General features: G+C 34.4%; 1 protein-coding gene across 6 annotated transcripts; it reads left to right on the top strand.

Moving 5' to 3' along the window:
* The first annotated feature begins 535 nt into the window (after positions 1–535).
* Positions 536–20,884, top strand: FAM76B (family with sequence similarity 76 member B). 6 transcript variants are annotated; one of them, XM_079102009.1, is made up of 11 exons: positions 1,128–1,630; positions 1,935–1,999; positions 2,839–2,893; positions 3,928–4,083; positions 5,959–6,158; positions 9,694–9,741; positions 9,933–10,013; positions 10,658–10,793; positions 13,792–13,893; positions 15,632–15,663; positions 18,240–20,884. In XM_079102009.1, the coding sequence occupies exons 1-10, from the start codon at positions 1,526–1,528 to the stop codon at positions 15,644–15,646; spliced, it is 963 nt and encodes a 320-aa protein (XP_078958135.1). In that variant the 5' UTR covers positions 1,128–1,525; the 3' UTR covers positions 15,647–15,663; positions 18,240–20,884. The 6 variants fall into 6 exon arrangements, with proteins under 6 accessions (XP_078958134.1, XP_078958133.1, XP_078958132.1 ...); XM_079102008.1 differs by lacking the exons at positions 1,128–1,630; positions 15,632–15,663 and adding an exon at positions 536–1,115 and having other exon boundaries at positions 10,661–10,793; XM_079102007.1 differs by lacking the exons at positions 1,128–1,630; positions 15,632–15,663 and adding an exon at positions 538–1,115.
* The last annotated feature ends 6,498 nt before the right edge of the window (positions 20,885–27,382 follow it).

Below are 27,382 nucleotides of genomic sequence, written 5' to 3'. Positions count from 1 at the left end.
ACGCGGAAAGGGCAACACGTCCTAACAGACGTCTTCTATAGCCAATCAAAAAAGCGAACGTCTTCCTTTGGTTGGAGAGAATTCGCCTCTTCCTCGGTGACGTCACAAGTAACGCGCAGCTGCGCCTGCCAGGGCCCAGTAGCGTTGCTGGCTGCTAGGCGACTCAAGGGATTCTGCAAAGGGATTCTGAAAAGGGAATTCCTTCCCAGGAGGTAACGTGAGCCAGGGTTCGTGTTGCTGCCAGTGACAAGTGAATGGAATGATTGAAGCAGAATAAACACGAACGGGAAATTGAAACACTCCATCAGTTCCCTTGGATTTAACGCACGAGAGAGCGTGAGCTTGACTCGGGACGCCTCTCCAGGTGAAGTACTGACTTTTGGGCCAATAGCAAAATTAGGAGGGGCTTAATGATTTGATCCAATAGAAGTCGAGTGAAAAAGAGTAGAGATAAAGAACAAACCATCACGAACATTTGCCCAATTTGACTGGGGCGCCCTCACCCAAACCTAAGGCGGCTAGTACCTGCGGTGACCGGGACTTTTAGGCGGGGCAGATTTGAAGCGGACTTCGCGCGTTGAGAGCGTCAGGCTCTTATTGGCCAGCGCCTTCCTCCCTTTGTGGGCGCTTCCTGCGTAACCGGGTCTAGGGGTTGGGAGGAGCAGCCGAGTGACGCAATATCCTCCGCAGCCAATCAGGGTTGCGGAAGCGAGGCCGAGAAGGAAGCGGATCCGCAGTCGCGCAGCTAAACCGCATTGAGCTACCCGCTTCGTCTCCCTCCGCCGCTATCGGGGCCTCAGCGGGAGCGGCTGGGACAGCGTCACTGGGTGGGCTGGGGCGGAAGTGTAGGCGGAGGGAGACGGCGGCGTCTGCGGGGCCTGGGGCTCTTGCGGCGAGGCCCTGGTGGGCAGAAGGAAGGGGGAGGGGGTGGAGGAGGAGTCCGCGGCCCGGGCAGCGGCGGCGCCCGAGTTCTCCGTAGGGCCCCGCCTCGGAGCGGGCGGCCGTGGAGGAGGAGATTGAGGAGCAGGATGGCGGCCTCGGCCCTGTACGCCTGCACCAAGTGTACTCAGCGTTATCCCTTCGAGGAGCTCTCCCAGGGCCAGCAGCTCTGCAAGGTCCGTGGGCACCGGGCGGGCGGGGTTTCCTTTGCCTTATCCCGAGGGGCTGGGTGCCCGCTGGAGGGCACCCCGCTCTTCGCCGGCGCCTACGGGTTTGGGAATCTGGAGCCCTAGTCTCCGCACCCTGGGACCCTTTCATCCGAGGGCCTGGGCATCAGGTGGGAAAGACCCCTGAGGGGAGACAGCATCCCACCCTCTTCCAGGCAGTTCAGGAGGGGGCCGGGCCCCATTACCTTCCGAGGGTCTCGGGTGGGGCTGAGTGAGGCAGCCACCTGTCTTATGCCGCAGAAACCCTGGGGTGGAGATATTTTCATTTTGGTTTTCTGCCTGGTCTGTCCTCTCCTTCCACCAGGAGGCAGGGGACGGTTTTTGCACTTTCTTGCTAGGAACCCGAAGCCGCAAAGCTGATGGCATCCTTCTTCCCTGTCCAGGAAAGCGAAGCGACTGGTTTGGGAACAGAATGCTCTATGATTTGGAGCTCCTCCCATCCCTTTAAAGCCAGGATGTTGTCTGTGAGCAACGGTGTAAAATAACAAGTAGTTTCACATTTAACCAACCCTTGAAATCATCTTCGACAGCTTTCATAATTTATCTGTAATATATCCCACATATCTAATAAAGACAAAGACACCTACGCCTTCCCTAAGGAATTATGTTGTGATTGGCCACTTACATGAGTCACCCAATTGTTTACATTGGGGGCCAGGTTTTATTGACGTTTTAGACATTTGATTAGGTTGGATAATAATTTTCTACCAGAGAAGTGAGATTTGGGACTTTAAGATAGATGCTGACTACTGTATTTTCTTATTACAGGAATGTCGGATTGCACATCCCATTGTAAAATGTACTTACTGCAGGTCAGAATTTCAACAAGAGAGGTTTGTATACTGAACAGTTCTTGATTGTTAACAAATGTTGTCTAAGGAATACTTGGGGATCGTAATCCCATATTCGTGTAATTTTTTTTAAAATGCCTTAGTCTCTGAAGTTTTAAGTTATAATCCTTTTGTATATGGTGTGACAGAGAATGTTGACAAAAAAACACGTGGTTGCTATTTTACAACTAGAGTTCAGTGTATACATGAGGAAAAGGTGGATAAATTAATGAATGGAAAATGTATAACCTTGATAACAAAAAATGTAAATATAAACAATTGCTGTTGAGCTCTAAAAAAAATGGGCAAAATGTTAATGGACCTGAGAGAAGATCAGTAGTGTTACCAAATGCCTTTGAAGTGTGAAGTTGAGTCACTGGTTTGCAGAAGAATAGCACGGACTTTTTTAACAAGCAGTTCCACCTTGAGAACACATACAAGAAAGTAGCCTACGAGAATAACAGATTTCTTCAGGAGTAGGTGTGGGCATCATAATTAATGGAGAATGGCTGAGTGGAAGGTTAGGTTGGCACTGATAATCCTGTGCGTTAATAGTGGTAAGTGTGAAGATGGTAAAACTAGAGAGGAGACATAAGGAGTTTTTGCTTTGTTCCCTTTACAAAAAAATACCCAATACGGAAGTATAACATTTGTCTTAAGTTAATAGAAAAGAAGTAAATTTGGGTGAAACAACTCTTTAAAAAACAATCTTTATATTTGTCTTTTTTGAAAAAAATATGTGAACTAAATTAAAAGTTTTGGGTACAATGTTAAGTTCAACACTGTATTTATTACCCCAGAAAACTACATAATGTGATTATCTATATATAATTTCCTTTCAGCAAAACGAATACAATATGTAAGAAGTGTGCTCAAAATGTGAAGCAATTTGGGACTGTAAGTATGTCTTATGATTTTTTTTTGTAACTAGTCAGTTAATGTTTTTCACAAAGACACACCTTTTAGAAAGTATATAGTGTTATGTTTTTATGTATTCCAACATATCAAAATACTTCATGAGAAAAATTTTCTATAGATAGTCTTATGTCAAGGCCACATTTAAAAGCAAACTATGTGCATTTTTTAAGTACTGTATTTTGATTTTCAGTGTGATATAAAGTTATTCTTTAAACATTCAAATATAGCAGATTTACTGAGAATCTACTTAACCATAAAATTTGCATAAACAAACTTTTTCCTCTTTAGAAATATTTATATATGGTAGTATAGTTCATGTACTTATTCACAAGTTATGACAATATACTAATAATAATTATCTTATGTTTGTATATAGTCACTATTGTTATATTATGGCAACATTATTATTGGTCAAAGTGTTGACCTTAATACTATACTAATCAAATTTGTCTTTTGAATATCCAAGTAAATCAAGATTTTTTACTATAATTTAAGTAGAACATGTTTGTGTCAATTTTTTAAGTTGAAGATTGACCTATATTATATATTTCTTACTATGTATTCCTGTATATGATAACAAGTTAAATTTTTTGCATAAATGATATGGTAATTAAGCTAGCCAGGATATTATTATTATAAATTCATTCCTCCAAATTTGGATAAATGAGATTTTTTTCTGTCCCATTGTTCCTTTATTTTCATTCTTTGGGGCCTTTTTCATGTGCAGCTTTTGTATGATGTAACATACTATGCAAATCCTGTTTCTCATCATCTTACTATTTAAAATTTCCTGTAGAGTAATACTGAGTTTCATGACTCTACAGATAAATATTAGTTGAATGAATAGAAACATGATGTCATTAAATATGGCAGATGACATATTTGAGAGAAAAACAGTTTTTTTACCTTAGTTTTCTTAAATTTTCCAGAGTTCAGTTTATACGTGAGTAATTTTATGCAGCAAACTTGAATATTTTTAAATGTCTCAGTTAAAACATATGTCTGCTTTCCAGCCCAAACCTTGTCAGTACTGTAACATAATTGCAGCATTTATTGGTACCAAGTGTCAGCGTTGCACAAATTCTGAAAAAAAGTATGGACCACCTCAGACCTGTGAACAGTGCAAACAACAATGTGCTTTTGATCGGAAAGAGGAAGGAAGAAGAAAGGTGTGTTCTATTTATGTTTTGGTGTCTTCCTGAAATTAAATGAAATACCAAACAAGCTAGAAATTATAATTGATGCAGTGGTAAGATATGATTATTTTTGGGTCCTGAAAGCAGATAGTTAGATGAAAGGGTAAGAGTAGTGAAAATAGTGAATTTTCTCCTTGTTTGCATCATATGTGGATTCATGTCAATCAATTAGGATTACTGTACCTTACAAATTTCAATCCCGGCATGGTCGTACACACCTATAGTTCCAGCAACTCAGGACGCTGAGGCAGGAAGCTCACAGTTCAAGACCAGCCTGGGTAACTTAGTGAGACCTCTATCTCAAAAATAATAAGAAAAAATAATTCTGTGGTGGCTATTTTCCACTATTTGGTTGTCCCACATATGATTTCTGAGACATTGTCATTGAGTAAATCTTTTCACCTATTTACCCTTTTGCTGGTTACTTGAAGTTGCTGGTATGAAAAAAATACCTGATGGCACATTAGCACATAATATTCAAAGTTAGTCTACTGCCTTTTGATATGGGCTCATATTTGAAACCATTGTTTGTTTTTCTCTACCTACAGTGACTTAATAATTATGTGTATGCATGTGGCATTCTTCTGCTGATCAGCATTCACACAGGCCTCCTGTTGTCTATCAGTTTCAGTTGACTTGGAGGATGATTGTCTCTTTGAGGGGCTTCCCCAGGTCCCCCCACAGCAATGTATGTACCTTAGTTGTAAGACATGTCCCTCCAGCACTTCTTGTGTGAAAAACAGAAGACAGAAACTATTTTATAGGTTTTGTCTTAATTTTAGAAAGAACTCTCCCTCCCCATTGACTCACATAACAATTGATTCTCATTATTTGCAGTAGTTAACGTTCTTTAAAGTTGTCAGGAACACTGAATTGGTGAAAACTGGACCATAGTTCTTAAGGGAGATACAGGATTATGTTCCTGTGTCTAGTCATAACATGTTGGACAGTTTAACAGTACATAATCTTATTTTGTTTACCCTTGGAGACGCTTTATTGCATAAATAGATGACTGATTAATTTAATTGAACTCATTACCAACAGTGCTAATGATGCCTGAATAAAGTTTATCTAAAACATGTAGTTTTTCATAATGCACATCACAGCCTTCTTGAGCATAGGAACACCATGTCAGCACTAGTATTTGCCATTGTTAGAACAAAATCACAAATAGAGCACAAAAACTTGAAAAATACAGCACTAGTGAAAAGGACAGTTTATAGTATATAATCTAGAACAAGAAGGTAGAATGTCACCTGCTTTTACTGGGAATGTGTATTGTCTGGTGGCACACCTTTCAGTGCTATGTACTTGCTGTGTATGAATGGCTACAGATATACTGCAAGTATTGTATTGGGGATTACAGATAAATTTTAGCAAAATGGCAAATCTGCAAGTATGAAATCTGAAAATAATGAGAATCAATTATATTGTTCAAGCTCTCCTGTTTTTCTATAAATTCACAATTCTTAACTGTTGGGGGAAATCCTTTATCATTTTAATTATTACACAGTGACTCGTGATTCAAGTTCAGACTAGATTACTTGGAAGTATGTCAGGAATTTATGGTGATTTTGTAGGAATAAAAAAAAAGTTCAAATGTCTCTTCAAAATTTAAAATGCCTCAAGATTAATGGAAGTTGATAACATCATCCTCACCAGCTTTATAATCTTTTAAACAAAGTTTGAGAAAAGTCTAATTTGGCTTCCATTTTGCAAAGATCTGTGAATGTATTCACAGAATTTTGCACATATTTGTGAAGGATAACTAGAAGTTGAGCAGTCTGTCTTACCTGGTTTCATTTGCAGACACATAAAATACACTTAATACAAATATTTTCTTAAAAGGTTGATGGAAAGTTACTTTGCTGGCTGTGTACTTTATCATACAAGAGAGTTTTACAGAAGACAAAAGAACAAAGGAAGAGCCTTGGATCTTCACATTCAAATTCTTCATCCTCATCTCTTACTGAGAAAGATCAGCATCATTCTAAACACCATCACCACCATCATCATCATCACCATCGTCACAGCAGTAGCCATCACAAGTAAGTATGATGAAGTTAAGTTTTCTAAGTTCCTTCCCAGCATTTTAGTGCTATATTGATGTTTACTTGCCAGTGTTAACTATGTGTTATGTTAATCTAGTTTTAATTGATCACGGTAAGCTTCTTAAGTATCTTAAACTGTGTTACATACTATGCAATGTGTGAAATTAGACATATGGAAAATGTTTAGCTGTTTATCATAATTATAAGGGTACGACATTTAGGGAGTCAGTATAAAATGATTGTACATGAAGTCAAAGTAGAAATACATCAGAGTTAAATACTTCAACTATTTCAGTTTCAAAAGCCTCTATTTTTTCCAGGGGGTTAATCGTTGGGATTTTTACTCATGAAAATTATATTTATACCAGTTGTCATTAATAAGTTTTAATAAAAACAAATAAACCAGTGACTGGGAAAAATACATCTAATCTTTTTGGTGAATACATTGTAACATTACCATTTGTGACTTAGCAGAAGCCGTGTGTGTGTGTGTGTGTGTGTGTGTGTGTGTGTGTGTGTGTGGTGGGAGTTGGGGTATGAGGAATTGAACCTAGTGCTTTGTGTGTGCTAAGCATGAGCTCTACCACTCCACTGAGCTGCCTCCCTGTTACCTGTGAATACATTTTTTTTTAAACTAGGGATTGAACCCAGGGGTATTTTACTACTGAGCTATATCCCCAGTCCTTTTTATTTACTTATTTATTTTTTTGGCAGTTGTAGGTAGACAGATGCCTTTAATTTTTGTTTATGTGGCACTAAGAATAGGAACCAAGTACTCTTGTCACTGAGCTACAGCCCCAGCCCTCCTTTTTATTTTTTTCTTTTAAGGCAGGGTCTTGCTAAGATGCTTAGGACCTTGCTAAATTGTTGACGCTGCCCTTGAACTTGCCTCAGCCTCAGCCTCAGCCTCAGCCTCCGCCTCCGCCTCCTGCCTCAGCCTCCAGAGCTACTGGAATTACAGGCGTGTGCCACTATGCCCACTTGTAGAAGGATTCTTAATTTGGGGGGTCACCAAAGTGTGAGAAATATTTTAAACTAGTGGTACTTTGCCATTTTTTAAAACAAACACAGTAGTAACCCTATCAAAATACAAATACTGCTTGATTTTTAAAGTGACTTGGAGTAAGGAGAAAGTTATGTAGCAATAATATTTTAACTCTGTAGTATAGTTTTTTAAAATGTGATTTTAGTTTTCATGGAAAAATAATATTAAAATACAAATCAAATGCATAAACACAAACAGGAACAAGATGCACACCCATTTTCAAAAGAATTCATTGTTTTTTGCTTAATTTTACTATGATTGTTTTTAATTTCAGATAGTTATTTGAAATATTACAGAAAACAGATATCCACCACATTTTAGAACACAATAGTTCTGTCCAATTAAGATTTGGTTATAAACTGGAAAATTTTGAGGATTTATCAAGGCACTATACTTTTACTTTTACTTTTACTTTTACTTTGTTTGCATGGTAGTGGTTAGACAGCAATGCAGTGAATTCTAGTTTGGCACTTTTGAAGAAATTTTGTGATCATTCTATCCGAGTATCCTAAGGGATGAATGAATATAAAATGTCCTTGTTTTTGCTTCTTGCTTTAAGAAAAAATATGATGAGATAATTATATACCATAATGGCATCTGCTGAACTCACTCCAAAGACTCTTGCCAGAATCTCTTTTCCTTGTCATTCGTGGATAGATTCGTCTTAGCATGATATGAAAGAACGCAATCAGAGTATATTTGAAAGATCAAATGAGGTGGCAGTAACCTAATCTTTGGAAAAGAATAGCAGATTTCTAAAGTAAAGGGGAAAAGAATAGTCTTCGCTTTCAAATTTTCTTTTCTTTTGACTACTTAAGAAATACAAGCACAGTCATTACTAGGTATCCCTGGCAGTTGGTTTCAAGTGCTCAGTTCCCTTATTTTAAAAGGTACAGTTTTTTCACATAACCTCTGCATTTCTTTTCATGTACTTAAATCATCTCTAAATTATTTACAATACCAATGGAATGTGTTACATAAATAGTTGCTGTACTGTATTGTTCAGAAAATGAGAAATCTGCTCATTGAATGCAGACAACAGTCTAACTACATTTTCCGTCCACAGTTAGTTGAATCCTCAGATGTGGAACCTGATGATACAGAGGGCCAACTCTTCCATTTTATATGATGGCCAAGGGACCGTTTCATGAACAGGCAGTCAGTTTTTAGGGGTAAATTGCGGAGATGAGAACAAATATGAGGAACATACATATTGTGATAGATGGTGATTGGTGTGCAGGGACAGCATGGTGGTGGTCGCAGCAGTTATGGTGCTAAGTTCAGTTTGGATTCAGGAATGATCACCCCTCAGAAAACTAAGATGAGGGATCCAAGTGTTTCCAATAAATAGTTTTAATATGATTAAAACTATTAGTAGTTTTAATAACTATTAGTTAATAGCACTAACATCTAATTAGTGCTATTAACTGATGTGTGATTATTTGGCTTCCTAGTGCTTATACTGTTAATGAAATATGTAAAAGAATTCCTCAGTAGAATTGCCGTTCATTGACACAAAAGAGTAACTCAGGTCTATAGAGTTACAGCTATGCTTTCCCCAACTTCCTATTTATTTAAAGGTGATTCTTGGTGATTCTTAAGAACATGGGTCATTTTTTACTTTGGCCTAAATATCATCTATAGCTAAAACAACAGTGTACTTTATACATGTGTAAACATATACATATTTTTAGGTTGTATATGCTAGCATTGTATTAAATGCTTCTGCCCTTGTAATAAATATATTATACCCATTTTACAGATGGGGGAACTGAGACTCAAGAATTTTGAATAACTTGCCTAATGCACCCAGCCTACGTGTTTTTATATCTCTTAAATTTTATGGTATCTGGTTCGCAGGAGATACTGTATACATGTTGAGTGAATAAAGACATTAGTAAAGGATTGACTAAAGTGCAAATGCAGAAGGAAAAAACACAGGATTCATAATGAATCATAAATTATTAATATGGCAAAATGGAACTGACATTATTATAAGTCTAAGTAAAATAATTTTTTACTATATTGTTTTCAGCATGCCTTCTCTAGATTACTGACTAAAGAAAAATCTAAAGATTTCAGAGAGGATTCTCAGGAAAACTAGAAAAGTATCAAAGGAATTAAGATAGTTCCTCAACCAGCATGATGCACTATTCTGAGCAAATTGAGTTCCTTGAAAGAGTCTCCATTTTGAATTATTAGAAAAATCTTAACTTTATGGAGCTCCTGATGAAAAAGAAAATTCAGTCTCTACTATTGTATGTTTTTAAAAATTTAATGTGGTTAGTAGTCATTTGATTAGTATTTATTCCATTAGAATATAATTTATTCAATATAGTATTAGCCTGAAAACTTAAATATACCTTTCTCTGAACATAAGATTTATAATGTTTTGTTTATGACATAATTTGATTCTATTGGAAAAGCATGTTATTAAATATGTATTAAATAAATGTTGTTATCAGATGTCATTTATGTGTTTTTCAGAATCAGCAATCTGAGTCCAGAACAAGAGCAGGGACTGTGGAAACAGAGGTAAATATATTAACGTATTTTCTGAAATATTTGAAATATATTCTTGTAAATGTGATATTCCTTTCACTGTCGCTTAGACTTTAATAAAAGTATCAGTGTGGCTCCGTAATATTTTAGGGGAAGAAGAATAATTTATCAATTGATGCTTATGTTCTTTTTATCTAATTATTCTTATTAATGTTTGGTTTCAGCCATAAATCCTCTGCAGCAATTCAGAATGAAACTCCAAAGAAAAAGCCCAAATTGGAATCTAAGCCATCTAATGGAGATAGGTAAAAATGAATTCCTTTAGTGCTGTAAAAATTTAACTCAGTTGAACAGTTATGGTTGATTGCCAGTTATTATTCGATAAAAGAATAGAAACGTGTCTTCTGCACTGACTTCTTTGAGTCACATAGAAGAGTAAACATCAGTTAAGAAAATTTTAATTTTGGCAATAAGAAAGTGGCACTAAACTATGTTGTTCTAGTTGGGAATGAATTTGGGTTTTAAAAAAAAGAAAACATTGACTAGAGAACATTATCTTAATTGTTCTTCAAAGAAACACAAATCTTGATTGTGGTATTTTAAAATTGACCTACTTAGAAAATGTTTAGATTTGAAATATTTTGAGTGTGACTTTGTTTTAGTTCATTAGCCAAAAGTTTGCTGATGTTACTGTACAAATTGGCTGCCTATTGCTTTACACTAGAAGTATTGACCCCCTAAAAGCTAATACTGAATTATATTTCTGCAGGTGTATGTAATGTGTGCCATTAGTAAGGTAATTTGCCAGTTGCATCCATTTCTGTCAGGTACATATTTTTTTGCATTAGCCTTAAGGATGTTTGTGGAATTGTCTAATTTATGCAATTTGAACACATGCTAATTTTTCTTCTACTTTATTTAACTGTGTTTTACCTTTTTTTTTTTTTAGTAGCTCTATAAATCAGTCAGCAGATAGTGGGGGAACAGACAATTTTGTCCTTATAAGTCAGCTGAAAGAAGAGGTGATGTCACTTAAGCGTCTCTTACAGCAAAGAGACCAGACGATTTTAGAAAAAGATAAAAAGGTAAGAATGGGGTTCACTGAAGCCTACTTAAGAATAATGTCTTGGGCTGGGATTATGGCTCAGTGGCAGAGCACTTGCCTAGTATGTGTGAACCCTGGGTTCAAATCTCAGCACTGCATATAAATAAATAAAAAAAGAGGTCTATCAGTGACTAAAAAACTATTTAAAAAAAAAAAGAATAATTTCTTGGCTATTGCTTGATAATTGTAAATTTTCCTAAATAATTTGGTAATATTTGTCATTCACCATTGTTATAAATTAGAATAGCCCAAGTTAGAATTTAATCCAGCTAATGAAGATAAGTAAAAATGATTTTTCAAAATTTTTATGATTCTAAATTTAACTGAGAGCTAATTCGAGTACTACTAATTTTGCAACATTAGTTTTCACTAAGCATGTAATTTTAAAATAAGTCTAATAACTTAATAATTTGAAAATGAGATTTGATTGGAATATTGTATGAGTTCCTGTAATTTAAGAAAGTAATTGAATATACTCTAATATACACTGATGTGTTCTTATCAGCCCAGATCAAATAACTGTTGGTTAGAAGTAATAGAGAATTTCCTGTGTGGTACTCACTTGCATTAGGTATCTAAGATCATTTTGTGGAAAGTATACTTACTGATACTTAGTTTCTCAGATAAATTAAGAGGATATCACATATGTTTTCTGTTTAGGGGTAAGAGAAATGTTAATAGAATTACACATTTAAGGTGGTCTTATGTCATGGTATTAGGATAATAGAGGGCAAGCATGGAGCAGAAAATGAATTTTGAAGATATTTAGCCATACTCAGGTTCAAACTCCAATTCTGTCATTTTCTTTGTGACCTTGAACAGAATATTTCCTTTTAGGCCTTGTTTTTCTCATTTAAAAAATAAAACCATTGTTGATACTCTCATGGAATGTTTGCAATGATTAAATGAATATGCAAAGTGTGCACTGTAGCTTGTCTAAGTCCTCATGGATGCCATTACTGATGTTTTGTCAACTTTGAGGATAGAACCTACTCTTGTACTTGTTTTGTTATCCCAGGGAATGTAGTTTAAACTATATTAAACAAATGTCTTATGCAGTAGGACATTAAAAACATTCCTTTTTAAAGTATAAGGCATGTTGGGTATGGTGGTGCACACATGTAATCCCAACAACTTGGAAGACGGAGGCAGGAGGATTGCAAGTTTGACACCAGCTTCAGCAGCTTAGCAAGGCCCTAGCAAGTTAGTGAATCCCTATCTCAAAAAAGCTCACTCTAAAAATACCCCTGGGTTCAATCCCCAGTATTCCCCAAGAAAGATAACACATGATTATAAATTGATACATGAATTATTTATCTCTGAGACTTCATAGTAGCCTGAGCTGGCTTTTACTTCTGGCTTTCAACAACTTTTTAAATTATATTTTCTCACCCTTTAATGGGTTTATGTATTTAAATACATTTGTACCTTTAAATTCAGTATAGGAAAATTATAGTTCTTTTTGATAGCATTTTTTAAAATTAATGCCTTTTTGGAAATACTTTGTATACACAAAATTTTAGAGAAACTTTATTGTACAAAGTCAAGTATATCTACATTAACCTTGAAAAAAGATGAAAATGCCAAATTTATTGCAAAATAGCAAATATTCCAAAACCAAGTAATACTTGTGTAATACTGGCTTATTTAGGTGTTTTTCCCCCCTCTAGTATAACTGTTCTGTGTTAGGATAGTTGGTTGAAGTTGTTTTGATTTTTCTTAGTGTTCCTCATTAAAACAAAAATGAACAATACAGCATTTGAAATTAGAAGTGTTGTAAGAAAAATAATTATAAATCTAGAATAATTACATGTTTGTAACTTTTTCTTTTAAATCTAAGGCAAGTTATTTTTCTGAATTTCAGTTTTTCAGTGACTTCTAGACCTAGACACTACTAGGTCATGAGGATATAAAAAACAAATAGTACACAGTCTTTATATTACAGAAGTTTGTACACTGGAGGCAACTACAATGTAATGAATAGAATAATTATCTTCGTTGATCTGGTGTGAACAGGCATTTCAGAATAGGAGTTCTATAATATGAAAAATAGAGAATTTAGTTATTCTTTGAATTTGATAAAGCAAGGGATTTTATTTGGAAAGATAAATGTCAGACATTACGACTTTGTTTTCACTGTTGTATATCTTCAGGCTTACTAGGTACTGGATAATTACCAGGAAGAAAACAAAAAAAATTAAATCTTGCATAGTGAAGAACATTTGAGAATAACCTGAAGCAGCTTCTGCATATTTCTTATAAATTATGTAACAATTTACTTTTTAATTGGATGAGATATTACATTTTTGAGTCTGTTATTTATATTTATAAAAAATTTGTCAAGCAGACTTTGCTTCCTCGAGCCACTAATTTTTTTCTTATATTTGTCTAATTTAGCCTAAATTTTTTGGTAATCATTTTTTCCTTCTCATTCTACATTAGTTGTATTTCTGCGCTCTGTTCTCCACTTTTGCTTCAAGTACAAATGTTACTATGGTGGTATTATGTACATAATCCTGGGCATAAATATACAAATAAAAAAATTTTTAAAAAAATACAGCTCTTGATTAATATGACCATTCATTCCTCTTTATACTTACACATCGTGAAACTTTTTTCCTTTTACTATTGAAAGATTATTTTAATTCAAAACTAGTTTAAATGTTTACTTTTGCTTATGCTAACATATGAAGTACATTTTAAATCAAATGCTTCTTAAGATATTAGCATAAAGTTTTTCTGTTAGCTTACTAGTAGTCTAGCTCTGTCCACTGAAGCCAGAAACAAAAATGGCAACTTAAGGTTAATAAAAGCAGATAGAATTCATCATTTCACAGAACAAATTCTAACTAAGTTATAAAACTCAGGAAAATGTTAACATCTACTTTTATAAAAACAGGAATATTTATATGTGTATGTGGGCAGATAAGACAGATAAATACATATATATGTATGTATCCCCTCTTTTATTCTTTCAGTTAACTGAACTAAAGGCAGACTTTCAGTACCAAGAGTCAAATTTGAGAACAAAAATGAACAGTATGGAAAAAGCTCACAAAGAAACTGTGGAACAGCTTCAGGTAAATGACATTATTTACATAAGTATCAGACAAGGAGGACTAAACTTTGATAGTAGCATTCATTGACTTAGATTGGTATTAGTATCTATTTTAGGTATATGTGACTTTGTAAGTTTTAATCTTAACCCCTGTATAAGTTACTGTTTGAAATCACTCAAAAGGTGAGTCAGTTTATTAATCCTGAAAACTTTTGTGTTAACTTCAAATGGAGTTTTCAGAAACTAACACGAAAATAAGGTTTTAAGTTGCGTTCTTTTTTCCTATTTCCCTCTAGATAATAGAAAGGGAAGTTGATATAGAAAATCAATTCTCAAGGACCTTGAGTGAAGGAAATTTATGCTGTGTGTGGTGATGGAAGTCAAGAGAGTGTCCTTAATCTGTGTACTTTGCAAAGTGCCAAACAGTGACTCCTCTATGCCAACAGCTAGTCATCTACCTCAGTCTCATAGTGTGGCAAAGTACAGTAGGCAGGATTTAAATAAAGAGAATAGCTGGTAAATCAGAGAATCATAGTATTAAAGCCGGTAGAACCTGATGTCTAGCATTCAGGAATGGTGAGCATCCAACATGTGATTGTTCCCTTAGTATAGCTTTAGTCTTACCTATGTTTCATATGTTTAGAAATGAAACCACACTAAGTTAACTATGTGTTCTCCAATTTATATATTCTGATATTTGTAGAACTAATTTATTAGTAACAGTTTTAAGGTTAAGAAAGTAAGTCTTAAAAGCATAGATGAGGCTAGCACACAGACTTCAGACTGATGGAAGAGTACACCTTTGAAGTAAAGGAATTAATACCTGGTTATTTTTGTTTTAATATTTTAATATCAAGAGATATTTGCTATGTCTGTCTTGTGGTCTAGTACTTGTCAAACATCTTTGCAAGTAGCTTAAAAGGAGTAGAATTTAGGTACCTGTTGAAATTCTAGATACAGCTTATTTGGTTTTAAACCTGATTTTACTATTAAAGATTTTAAATAGGAACCTCATGAACCTGGAACATCGTAGGCATTCAAATGATTTGTTGAATGAGTGATGATTTATGGAATGTCCTTCTGTCCTGAGAAATTGCCCACACCATATATTGAACTTCTTGTACATTAATTATTGTTTTTCACCCACCAGCCAGTATTTTTAGTTTTATGATATTCATGCTTCTTATTAATGCTGAATGATTATATGAAATATAATCTTCAACTGGATGATCTCTGATTTAATGCACTATAACCAAAGCTCTGAAGTAAATCCAGAATGAAATAACAGTGTAACTGTGAGCAGTAGTTAAGTATGGTTTAACTTAGTACTCCCCACTGTTAAAAAGATCATTTAAAAATAAACATAGTTGTAAGCATAAGAAAACCCTCTTTGCTTCAGCCTGATTGCTGCCAGATGTTCGGTAGCTGAATTTTCATATGATATGGGAGTAGTTAATATTTATATAGAATTAGGATGTTTCAACATGATTTTACATGTGTTGTTTTATTTGCTTCTTAATTAAGTGATATACTCATATTTTAGATGAAACTGTGTTTACATAATTAGTAGGTATAATGACATAGAAACTTACATCTTCTGCCTCAGGTTTACATGTACTTTTTACCTGTTCTTCATTGGCTCTCGCTACCCAAGTTACTCAGGTTTTCTATTTCATCCTCATCTTCCCTGTACCTTTTGAGTTATTGCTAGAGACATTCTGTCGGAGCTAAGTGCCATTTTTTTACCCCACTCCCTTTAGCAACCAGTGTACTAGTAGGATTCACTACTGAGGTGAGTAAACACAGTTATTTTTTTTTTAATCTTTTTGTGATAAGGAATTGAATTCTGTAATATAAAATTTATCTTTCTCTAATAGCTCACAAAATATTTTTAACTATCAAACCTAAGAATAAGCCTGAATATAACCCCAAAAATTGTGTAAAATAGTCCTTACATACCAAGAATACCAAGTAAAATCTGTGTTAATTTAGTACATGAGTGGCTTAAAGGGCAAAGGAACCATTTGAATGCCTACTATGTACTGGTCATTTTATTAGGCTGTTTTATATGTTTGACTAGTTCTTTTGACTAATTTTGAAGTGGGTAGTTGAGTTTCTGTGTTACAAATGAGAAGTTATACCCCAGGTTACTTAGTAGGTTAGTGACAGAGCCAGAATTTAAAGTGGGATCTATGTAATTCTTAATTTCAATCTTGTTTCCTTTAGGCAAACGTTTAACTTGCTTTAAGAGTTTCTAAATAGTTTCACTGACTGGCAGAGTGCATAATAAAGAAGAGTTTTTAGGATAAAACATTTAAAAGCATAAAGATTTATGTTTTAATATACTCTAATTAGAGTAAGACAAATTTGGGCTTGTGTCCACTTAACAGATGCACCATTTATCCTAAAGACTTTTTCTTATATCGTTTATCAACAAATATGTTTATTAGTAATGTGACTGGGCTCCTAATTATATAAATGCAGATTGAAAATTGGCAGCTAAATCATTAATAGAAAAAAGTACTTACAAGATCTAATTTTTGATTTCTTGTAGTTTGTTAGAATATAAAAATTATAAATTCTTTTTAAAATTTCTCTCAATGTGATTCAGAAAAGAATTTGGAGACTCATTTTTTAGCCATTTGGTATATTAGTATAAACATTTTTATATAAATATATCTTGCAGATCTGGTAGAGACCTCTTTGTAGACATAGCCCTTCATTACTTTTAATTTTTGAAATTTCTGTTTAACTTTCCTATTTTCAACCAGTAGGTCTATTATAGTTATGAATTAAATAATATGTAGCTAACAGTGAAAAATTTTAAACTACCACATTGACTATAAATGTTCTGCTGAATAATAAATTGAACGAATGTGAGTGTGCTACTTGATTTTCTTCAACTCCCAAGCATTCTTGCTTCATTTGTGGTTGCTTTTCAGGCTGTTTAGTTTTAAAGGGAAAATAAAACTCCTGTTCAGTTTTGATGATTTTCTAGATTTGAAGTTAACATTGAATTTGAATGAAAAGTTATTACCATCTTAGTTATTTAATAACTACTGAATAGGAATACCTCATTCATCATGCAGCCAAACATAAAAGATGATTTGATTGCACATGTAAGAGAGCACTGAGAATACTTGCATTTGGGAGATCATACTTGGGAAGAGTTTGGAGACAGCCAGGGAGTAGAAATACAAAGCCTAAAAAAAGGTTGATATTTCATGAAGCTACTTTAGGTTGGAATATAGAGAAGGCAGAGTATTATCTGGCCATACAAAATCTAAAAGTTAAAGTAGAAAATGAAGCACTAAGTTTAAAAGAAGCCTGTCTAAATAGAAAAATTTTAAACTGTGAGTTTAAGTGGTTTTCAAACAGCCAGAGGAAATCTTTTTTAAACTTTTGTTATTTTAGGGCAGAGCTTAGGTTCTAAACCATTTTTATCACTGTTCATATTTTGGCTCAAAAACTTGGCAAATGCTTGATCATTAATATATTTGTACATACTACGGATTCTTATCAGAATTTCCAAAGTCAGGAAACTGCATAGAGTGGCAAAGGCAGTCAAAATATGAAAATATTCACTAAAGTACCTACTTAGGCAGTCCTCCTTACTAAACACTAGTGATCCCCTAGCAATGATGGATGGGACACTTTATAATGCAGTGCGAGTTCAGTTCAGGTGGTTGGCAAAGAGAAATTTTGATCTGGGTGGGAAAAAAAATTAGTCTTTCTTGAAATTAAAAGCACTAATGATATGAAATTGCTTAGAATCCTACCAAGCCAGTGCCAGATGACTATATGGCAATTAAAGAAACATAAGATCAGAAAGAGTGGTTCTATTGTGTACTTAAACAAGAGAGAGGCCCTTGATGAAGTTATAAAGGGGATAATTTTTACAACAGTTGCTTAGGCAGGTTTTACAAGATGGTAGAAATCAAATGAAAGAACTCATACAGCTTGCTGAGAAATATTTCTCCAAATCAACACTTGGTTCATCCTTTGATTTTATTAATTATAAAACAGCTTATTTATAATTTTTATGTCATGTTTTTCAATAAAGGACCAATTTTTTCCCCTATTTAAAATTTGAACCTTTTAAGTATACTCATTTTGTTGCCTTTTTTGTGACCGACTGTATCTTTGGGCAAAAATTATTTTAATACTGACACCGAAGTATCTGTTAACCCAATCTAGATTTTTACTTCTACCTCTTTAATCTTCAAAAGAAGAACCTAAATACACCAATTCTTTCATTTGATATGTTAGTATTTTTATAAATCTTTTATTATATGAATGAACAGTATTCTTCAGCATGACTTAATAATATTTCATACTTTTTAAATCTTGAATTTTTGTCTCTCACAGGCCAAAAACAGAGAACTACTCAAACAGGTTGCAGCATTGTCCAAGGGTAAAAAGTTTGACAAAAGTGGAAGCATACTAACATCTCCTTGAAAAAGTTATTTATTTAGTGTTTCTGCTTATAGTGTAAATTTGGGAGAAAAAAATTCTGTGAAGCCCTTAAATTCTGTGTTGTGGAAAAATATTTTTGCACACCAAATGAATTGGCGTGTTTCCTATTCACTTTTGTAATTGATATACAGCATTTTTTAAGTTGTAAAACATTCAAATAAAACTTCAACTGGTTTGAAGTAACTTTCTAATTATTTGATATCCAGGAAATTTTTGCCAGCAATAGTATTAAACAGTTGTAAAGGAGTGCATGAGTAGTGCTCTTTCTAAAATGAAACATGCAATAATAGAGGTAGGTAAGGTTTTAGGAAGTCAAAGAACAGGGTTTTTGGGGTTTTTGTTTAACACTATGCTAATTTCAGAAAAAATTAGTTTCAGTTTAGAAATACAACAACTTTTAAACAAGGATAATGGTGAACACTTTTTTTTGGAATTGTATTTTTACTTTGCATCTACACAAATTTAGGTGAGAATCATGGTGCTTTTATTAAATGAACTTCAGAGTATATGTAAATATGTTTTTAAAAGTTATATCATTAACATCAGTTAGTAACCTAGCATTTTCATTATTGGTATAGGATTAATGTTTATTGTACAGTATCCAAGGTAAAATGTGTTTTTGTTTTGTAAAAACTACTGTAGATTTTTACTTACAAGTGCCTTTTTGCCACCTAATGTTTTTATTTATAGGAATGCTGATATTTTGTACATACAATTTGTTTTAAAATCATGTTCAATAAATGTTTGTATATAAATACATATGTATAGAAGCCTATTTCAAAAAGAAATAAAAGTTGCTAATAACGTTTGAGGTTGCATTAAAGAACTAACTGATAATACATATAGACTTTAGGTGATTTATGGTTGGTTTTCTACGTAATAAGGGAAGGTGTTGGTCACTGAATTCATTTAATTATGTTGAAGTATTTTCCTAAAGATTTAATTTTAAATCATTTCTGATAGAGTGTTTTTATTTTTTATGTTATGTGGCTTCATGTTCATATTTTGTGAATTACTTGTTTTGCTTTTATATATATGTGTGTGTGTGTGTGTGTGTGTGTGTATATAAAATTTCTTTAAAGTTTTATGTTTCTGCAGTGGTCCATATATCTGCTTTCCCCATAACTTGTGGTTATCTAAGTTAATATTTATGTGCTCAATACTTATTTTGTAAACAATGCAAATCTGGGAAATTAAATAACTTTATAATCTAATCTGTGCTTACCTTTGAATAAATTGAGTCTAATGTTCAGGCACTATTATTAAGTAAATTGTCTCAAAGTCTTCAAAATTGCATACAAAAGGTTAAGATAATGTGGGGTAGCTTATATGAAGTTATTGACTAATATTCTGATCTAGTTGTTTTCAGTCTATAGTGGGAATTGATCTACTTAATATCAGTTCAAATTTTTAGTTCAATACTAAACCCTCAGGCTTTGTTAGATACACTGTATAGAGTGAAAGAGTTAGTTCTCTTAGGAATTTATGGACAAAGATAAATTTCTAGTAAATTTTAAATTGATCTGTTTTGAAGGTTTGGTTTTTAAATGTTGATTATGAATTTCATATCAAATTGGCTTTCTTAATGTTATTATAGCAATTCTTTTTAACATCATTCTTGTTTCAGTGGATTATTCTGTAGTTGCTCATTGATAACGAATCTTTGTCCAATTTGGAAACACATAATTTCGGGTAATTTTCAAGAAATAGTAAATGATTGAATCCGCCATATTTGGAAAAATTAAGCTGGTTTTTTAAAATGAGACCTTCATGCAGTAATCTTCTTAAATTTAGTATTCTCAACCATGGTAGATACTGCCTTAACATGAATTTTAATGTCTGCAATATTTGCTGAATTCATAAGGTGGTCACTACCTTTCTTTCAGAATTGTAATGTTTTATATTCTGGTTTCATAGCCATTTGTCTATCCACAGTGTTCATTATGATTCTACAATAAACTGTGTGATGGTTTCTTATACCTTCTTGGAAATGCTACACAAGAAAATCTCTCATCTCCAATTAGCTGAAGTTAAAATAGAAAATCAGTTTAAATGATTAAGCTTTGTAAATTTCAAGGCTAAAACCATTTAGGGGCTTCACAGTTTTTAATCCTAATTAAATACCCTCTCTATTTCATGACCTTATTTTCTAATTTAAACTTTTTGCAATTGTATAAACTAGTAATTGAGTCCCAGTCCTATCTGTAGTGTATTGACATAATGAACTGATATTCCTTAAATGTGGACCTGTAAGGAGATACTATGGTGTGCTGTATTGTGCTTCTAGCCTGTTTTCCACGATTAATTAGCATTTACCAGTGAGGGTCATTTTGGCTCAAGTAATTTGTGTATTAATAGCCTGTGAATATTGCAGTCCTTTTTAGATGGTATTGGTCTAAATAAGCATTCAGCAGTGAACCTGTTAAACTGTTCACATGTATAGAATATTGAAATACTGTACTTGTACACATCTGACTGTTGACATTTTGTACTTTTTTCTAAATCCAATATTTCACAATAAAAACTTGTCAAAAGTTGTATGTATTAATTTTCTATTTCTGTTGTAACATTACCACACATTTTGTGGCTGAAAACAACAAAACTAATTATTTTACAGTTCTAGAGGCCATAAATCTAAAACTGGTCTCACTAGATTAAAAGCAGTGTGTTGGCAGGACTGGTTTCTTCTGGAGGTTCTAAGGGAGAATGTGTTCTTTTGCCTTTTCCAACTTTTAGAACTGCTTCCCTTGCAGTCTGTGAGCTGTTGACGACTTCTGTCTTCAAAACCAGAAATGTAACATTTGGAATCTCTCTGCCACCATCATCAGATAGCTTTCCCTCTCTTCCTTTTTATAAGGACCATAAAGGACATCATTGGGTCCACCTGAATGAACAGGATCATCTCTCCATCTCGGTTCCTTAATATGGCCATATGTGCAGAGTCCCTCTTGTCCTGTAAGGTACCATATTCACAGGTTCCAGGGACATTCAACATGCACTTCTTCAGGGACCATTACTGACCTTACCATTGACAACATCCCCCCACCACCTTTTCCCATTTTTAAAATCTCAAAACAACAGATATGTGAGAAATGGCTCGGGCCAAGCCTTAGAAATTAGAAATCTTTTTTCTATCTATTCAGTCCACTTTAGTACAAGCTATTTGGTGTTTTTTTTTTTTTTTTTTTTTTTTTAATTGAGCTATTCTTTTTAGGTATACATGACAATATAATGTATTCCCCTTTGTCTAATCCAGTGAACTTCTGTACCCCTCTCCCCTTGTTGTGTATTAGCATCTGCGTATCAGAGGGAAAATTCAGCCTTTGGTTTAGGGGGATTGATTTATTTCACTTAGCATGATAGTATCCAGTTCCATTCATTTTCCAGCAAATGCCATAATTTCAGTCTTCTTTGGCTGAGTAATATTACATTGTGTAAATGTACCACATTTTCTTTATCCATCTGTTGAAAGTACTTATATTGCTTCCATAGGTTAGCTATTGTGAATTGAGCTGCTATAAACATTGATGTTGCCTCATCACTATTGTATGTTGATATTAAGTTTTGGGTATATGCTGAGGAGTGTGATAACTGGATCCAATGGTGATAACATTTCAAGTTTTCTGAGAACTATGTACTGCTTTCCAGGGTGGTTACACCAATTTGCAGTCCCTCCAGCAGTGTATGAGTGTACCCTTTTCCCCATATCCTCGCCAGTATTTATTACCTGTATTCTTGGTAATTGCCATTCTGACTGGAGTGAGATGAAATCTCAATGTTTTAATTTGCATTCTCTAATTGCTAGTGATGTTGAATATTTTTTCATTTGTTTGTTGACCAGTCATATTTGAGCTATTATTTCTAATAACAGAGAAAGCTAACTATAGTGTGTGTTTGTTTAAGCTTTGGAAAATACCTAAGTACCATGCCAGGCTGCTTAATGGGATTAAAAATTGAAGACATGACTAAGTAACTTATATACCAATTGGGAAGACAATATGCATGAAAAATCCATAACTTAGGTATTATACACTATAATAAAAGGCTAATGGCTTTTAGAAAGGACATTACAAGAATCATGGGAAAAGTATTAATTTGTTTCTTAAACTTTAGTATATATGAGTTACCTAGAGGGTTTGTTAAACATATGTTGTTGGGGTTCATCTCCAGTTTCTGATTTGGTAGGTCTGGTGTGGGGCCCAGGAATTTGCATTTCTAAGTTCTCAGTGCTGATGCTTTTGGAACAGGTGCTACTCTTTGAGAATCAGTGCTGTAAGAAAAGATAAGGGTGGTAAAAGTTGGTTTAAGGAATAATGGGCGGAAGACATTGTAGGAAGAATTATGGCATGAACTTGGAAAAGTTATTTGGAGCCCCATTTAAAATACAGTTTGGGCAGAAAGACCACTAAATTTTTTTAATTTTTTATTAATTTTTTATTTTTTTACAGACTGCTTTTTGATTCATTATACACAAATGGGGTTTTAAATTTTTTAAAAGGAAGCAATGTATGACCATGTAATTTATAATTTTGTACTTTTTAAGAAAACTAGGGATAATTTTCTCCAACTCTCTGATGTTATAGCCCCCCCCCAAAAAAGGGACCTATAAATGGCTTATATATTGACCTTTAATAACATCCCATTTTCCAAAAAAATGCAAGGTTTTTTGACTTAAGTGTCTTGTATGTAGCAAGTTTTCTGCACATATGATAATTATTTTTAAGGAGGTATGTATATACTCATCATGTCAGACATAGCTAAGAATTTGAGAATAATCAGAAAAAGCAATTGGATATGACAAGATTATAAGCAGAGAAAAATCTCACTTCTCAATAGTGCATTGACATACAAAGTGTGGATTTTTTTAATTGAGAAGCAACTAAAAAAGGCCCAGTAGTTTAATACTGGTATGACAGACTGTGGAACATGGTGCTGGTCACCTCTTCTCAAGAAAACTATGATCTGAGAAACACAATTAGGTTTGGAGACTGGATTCTTGCATTCTAAAATAAAAAGCAACAACCCTACAGAAAACTGGGTCAGAGAAATATGAATAGACATTTCATAGGAAAAGAGCAAATAATTCTTAAGCATATCAAAAGATGCTGAACCTCATTCATAACGAAAGTAGAGTTACATTTCTCATCTACAGATGCAAAATCCCAAGTTTGACAACATTATTGACTAGGTTGTGGGAAAATAGACCCTTGTATACACTGTGAATGGTCATAGAAGAAAGATCCCTGTGAAGGTAGATATTGTTAATAACTGAGAATTACAGATCCATTTATACTCTGACCTGGTAATCCAATTTATAGGAATCTCTTAAATATACACTTGGAAAAAAAAGACATGTTCAAAGCTATTACAAAATTATTTGTAATAGCAAAAATCAGAAAACAATAAAAATCAGTAGGGAATTGGTTTAAAACTATGAGATAGCCACACAATGGATACTGTGGTGCTAAGAGCAAGTCAGCTACTATTCCATACTACATTCTTAATTAGTGTGTCAAGCATGTTACTGTTTAAGAAGAGTTAGGACACATACTACATACATGCCAAAGTATCTGCCTATATTTTTTAGGAATTGAAGTATTAATCATTTTTTGAAAATAATGGTTACTAATAAGTGTGGGAAGAAATAAGTTGCAAGAAGGGAGAAGGAGAAGCTGGGTTTCTTTGTATTTACCCATATTTGTTGATTTGATTTTGGAGTCCTTTACGTATTTTACAGTATTATAAAATGAAGTAATCTCTTTTTAAAAAGCAAATGTGCCTAAATGTGTATTCAGTTGGTACACCAGATGATAATTATTTTAAGTGATACAAATTTCAATAATTTGTACCTCTTTAGTGGGATATACCCTAAGGGGAAAGAAAAACACCCACAAAAATCATCAATCTCTTGGCAGTAATTTTATTGTTGGTGGCAATGTTAGTATTGTTATTCTAAGATAGTGTGGAGTAGAATATTGTGGAATAAATGAAGTGAATAAGTACGTGATATAATTCCATTTGTTACAACAGTCTAGTATTTTTGACTAGAGGGAAAGGAGAGACAAGTAAAATCTGTAAGGTCCTATTTTTAATTAGAATTATCAATATAAACTCAAGCTATTTTATCTAAGAAAAAATAGACATTCAGTATGAAATGTATGAAGAAGAACCTGCAACCTCTTGTCACACCAAATAGCAAGAAAAGTACTAGGATTATTTTTGTATGCTTTCAAAAGGACTATTTTAGTCAGCTATTTCGCTGCTGTGACTAAATGACCTGACCAGCACAACTGTAAAGGAGGAAAGGTTTATTTTGAGGGCTCAGGGTTTGAGAGGTGTTAGATCATAGAAGGCCAGCTCCATTCCACAGGGCTCAAGGTGAGGCTGAACATCCTGGCAGGAGAGGTAGTGGAGGAAGCACTCACCAAATACTATACACACATATGCCCCAATTCCACCTCCTCCAGTCACACCCCCCTGCCTCCACTTACCGCTCAGTTACTCTTATCAGGGAATAATCCACTGATTAGGTTGAGACTCAATCATTTCTCCTCTGAACCTTCTTACACCGTCTCACACGTGAGCTTCTGGGGGACACCGCACATCCAAACCATAACAAGGCAGATGAGCCAATTTAAATGTAGTACATGTGAACAATAATATAGAAAATAACAGCAGCCCCGGTGCAGGTGCAGTGGCACACACCTGTAATCCCAGCAGCTCCAGAGGCTAAGGCAGGAGGTTTGAGAGTTCAAAGCCAACCTCAGCAATTTAGTGAAACCCCGTCTCTAAGTAAAAATACAAAAAGGGTTTGGGGATGTGGCTCCGTGGTTGAGCACTCCTGAGTTCAATCCCTGGTACCAAAAAAAAGGAAAAAGAAAGTAGTAGTAAATTGAAATGTTGAATGAACTTATGTACTTATGAACTTTTGAGTTCGGAATGATACTAAATAGACTACACAGAAGCAAAACTGATGGTGTATGACTGGAGATTATTTTGAACCTGGGTAAATAAACACAAAACAATATTTTCTGACTTTGCCATAAAAACTATTGCTGGATAGATAAGTTAGATGAAGGTTGATTTCTCTTAAAAAATAAATTCTATTTACTACATGAAAAAGAAACAGTGGAATTACAATCTCACCATTTTGCAACTTCTGAGGGAGATAAGCATTGGTCATCAACAGCTGCTAAAAGTACAGAAAAAAGCATATTTCTTATGTCACACGCTTTTCAGTCAGGAACACATAACTATCTATAAAGTAGTCATGCCAAAGAACCACACCCTAATCTGATGAAGCATCTACCAGTTAATAGAAAATAGGATTGAAGATCATGTTGAATGACAATAAAAGAATACAGTTGGCACAATTGTTTTCTCAGTAAGTTGTGAGGAGAGGGAAGCAATCAATAGAGGTAGAACCTATAGAATAAGAGGGACTAAGGAATAGGAACCAACGTATGGACCTGATTTCAGACCTTGAATTAAATTTTAAAATTAAAAAAAAAATGCAAGTTCACATTATTTAATGATTAAAGAATCACTGTTAACTTCTCAGGTATGATATGGTATTGTTAGCCATGTTTTTTTGGTACTGGGGATTGAATCCAGGGGCACTTAACCACTGAGCAACATCCCCAGAAGGGTCTTGGTAAATCGTTTAAGCCCTCACTAAATTGCTGAGGCTGGTCTTGAATTTGTGATCTTCCTGCCTTATCCTTCCAAGTCGTTGGGATTGCAAGCATGTGCCACCATGTCCAGCTTTTTAGACTCTTCCTAGTGGCAGTAAAATATTTACTATGAAACCATATGATTTTGCAATTGCTTCGAACCAAAAGCAGGGGAAGATGAATGGAATTATAAATGAAGCAGGATTGACTGAGTTGCTCATTTTAATTGGATGATGTGTACAGTACATGGTGGTTCACTTTACTGTTCAACTTCTTGTAAGTTTGAGTTTTTTATAATAAAAAGTATCTTAACCCTACCAAATTATACTCATCTTAAAAAATGATACATACTTACTGAAAACAAAAAAGAGAATAGTACTAAAAAGAATATTAAAGGAAAAATGGAGCCAAAGAGAGAGAAAGAGAGACCGAGGGAGGGAGAGCATCCACAGTTCTATTCCTGGTCACATCCATGTGTTTATTTTCTGTATTTTTTTACATATTACATATGGGTTATGTCTATAATTATGCCATGATGTAATTTTGATTTATGTTTCCATTCTTCCTTTCTCCTTTCCATAACAAAAGGAATTAAAAGACATTAAAACACAACAACATGGGTGCTGAGGATGTTGCTCAGTGGTACAGCATGTGTTTAACTTGCAGGAGGCCCTGGGCTAAATCCCCAGCACTGAACATAACAATTTTTGTCCTTTCATGGACAAGCCTCATATACACAAATGATCACATGAAGGAGGGAGTTACTAAGATAAAGCCATTTTGTGTTAAATCTGTGTAAAAGTAGATGTCTTCCAGAATATCACATTGTCTTCCTCCTACCGTTCCTGTTGTCTTTTTCTGTTGATCTCATATCCCTCAGGGCTCCATTCACTTCCTAGGTGAACTCACTGATTATCTGTAAGCCTAATGACTCTCAAACATGTGCTAACAGTCCTGCTCTCCTAATTTCCAGGCTATATATTCAATGCAACTTGAATCTCCATTTGTGAGTCTTAGAAAACCTCTCAAATTTACCATGTTCTAAATTGTGTGCTCTTTAGAGTGTGTACCACAATTTCCTGCCCAGTCCAAATGACAACCAAGGCCATCCTTCCTTCTGACTTCCCATCTCAGTTAATGGAAACTCAGTTCTGGTTGTTCAGGCCTAAATCCTCGATGCTTTCCTTGATTCTTATCTTTCTCTCACTCTATAGCTGTCCTTTCAAAATTTCTGTCAGCTTAAACTTCAGAATCCAGGATTTGAGCACTTTTTACCATTCCCCCTTTTAAATGGTATATTGGTAGCCTGTTGTCTCTAGCAAGTGAGCCTATTAAAAGATGTCAGATCATGTTGTCCCTCCA

This window comes from Sciurus vulgaris (assembly GCF_902686455.1).
Source record: "Sciurus vulgaris genome assembly, chromosome: 11".
NCBI lineage: Eukaryota > Metazoa > Chordata > Mammalia > Rodentia > Sciuridae > Sciurus > Sciurus vulgaris.
The sequence above is the reverse complement of the archived record's forward strand: the minus strand, read 5'-3'. Positions and strand labels throughout refer to the sequence as shown.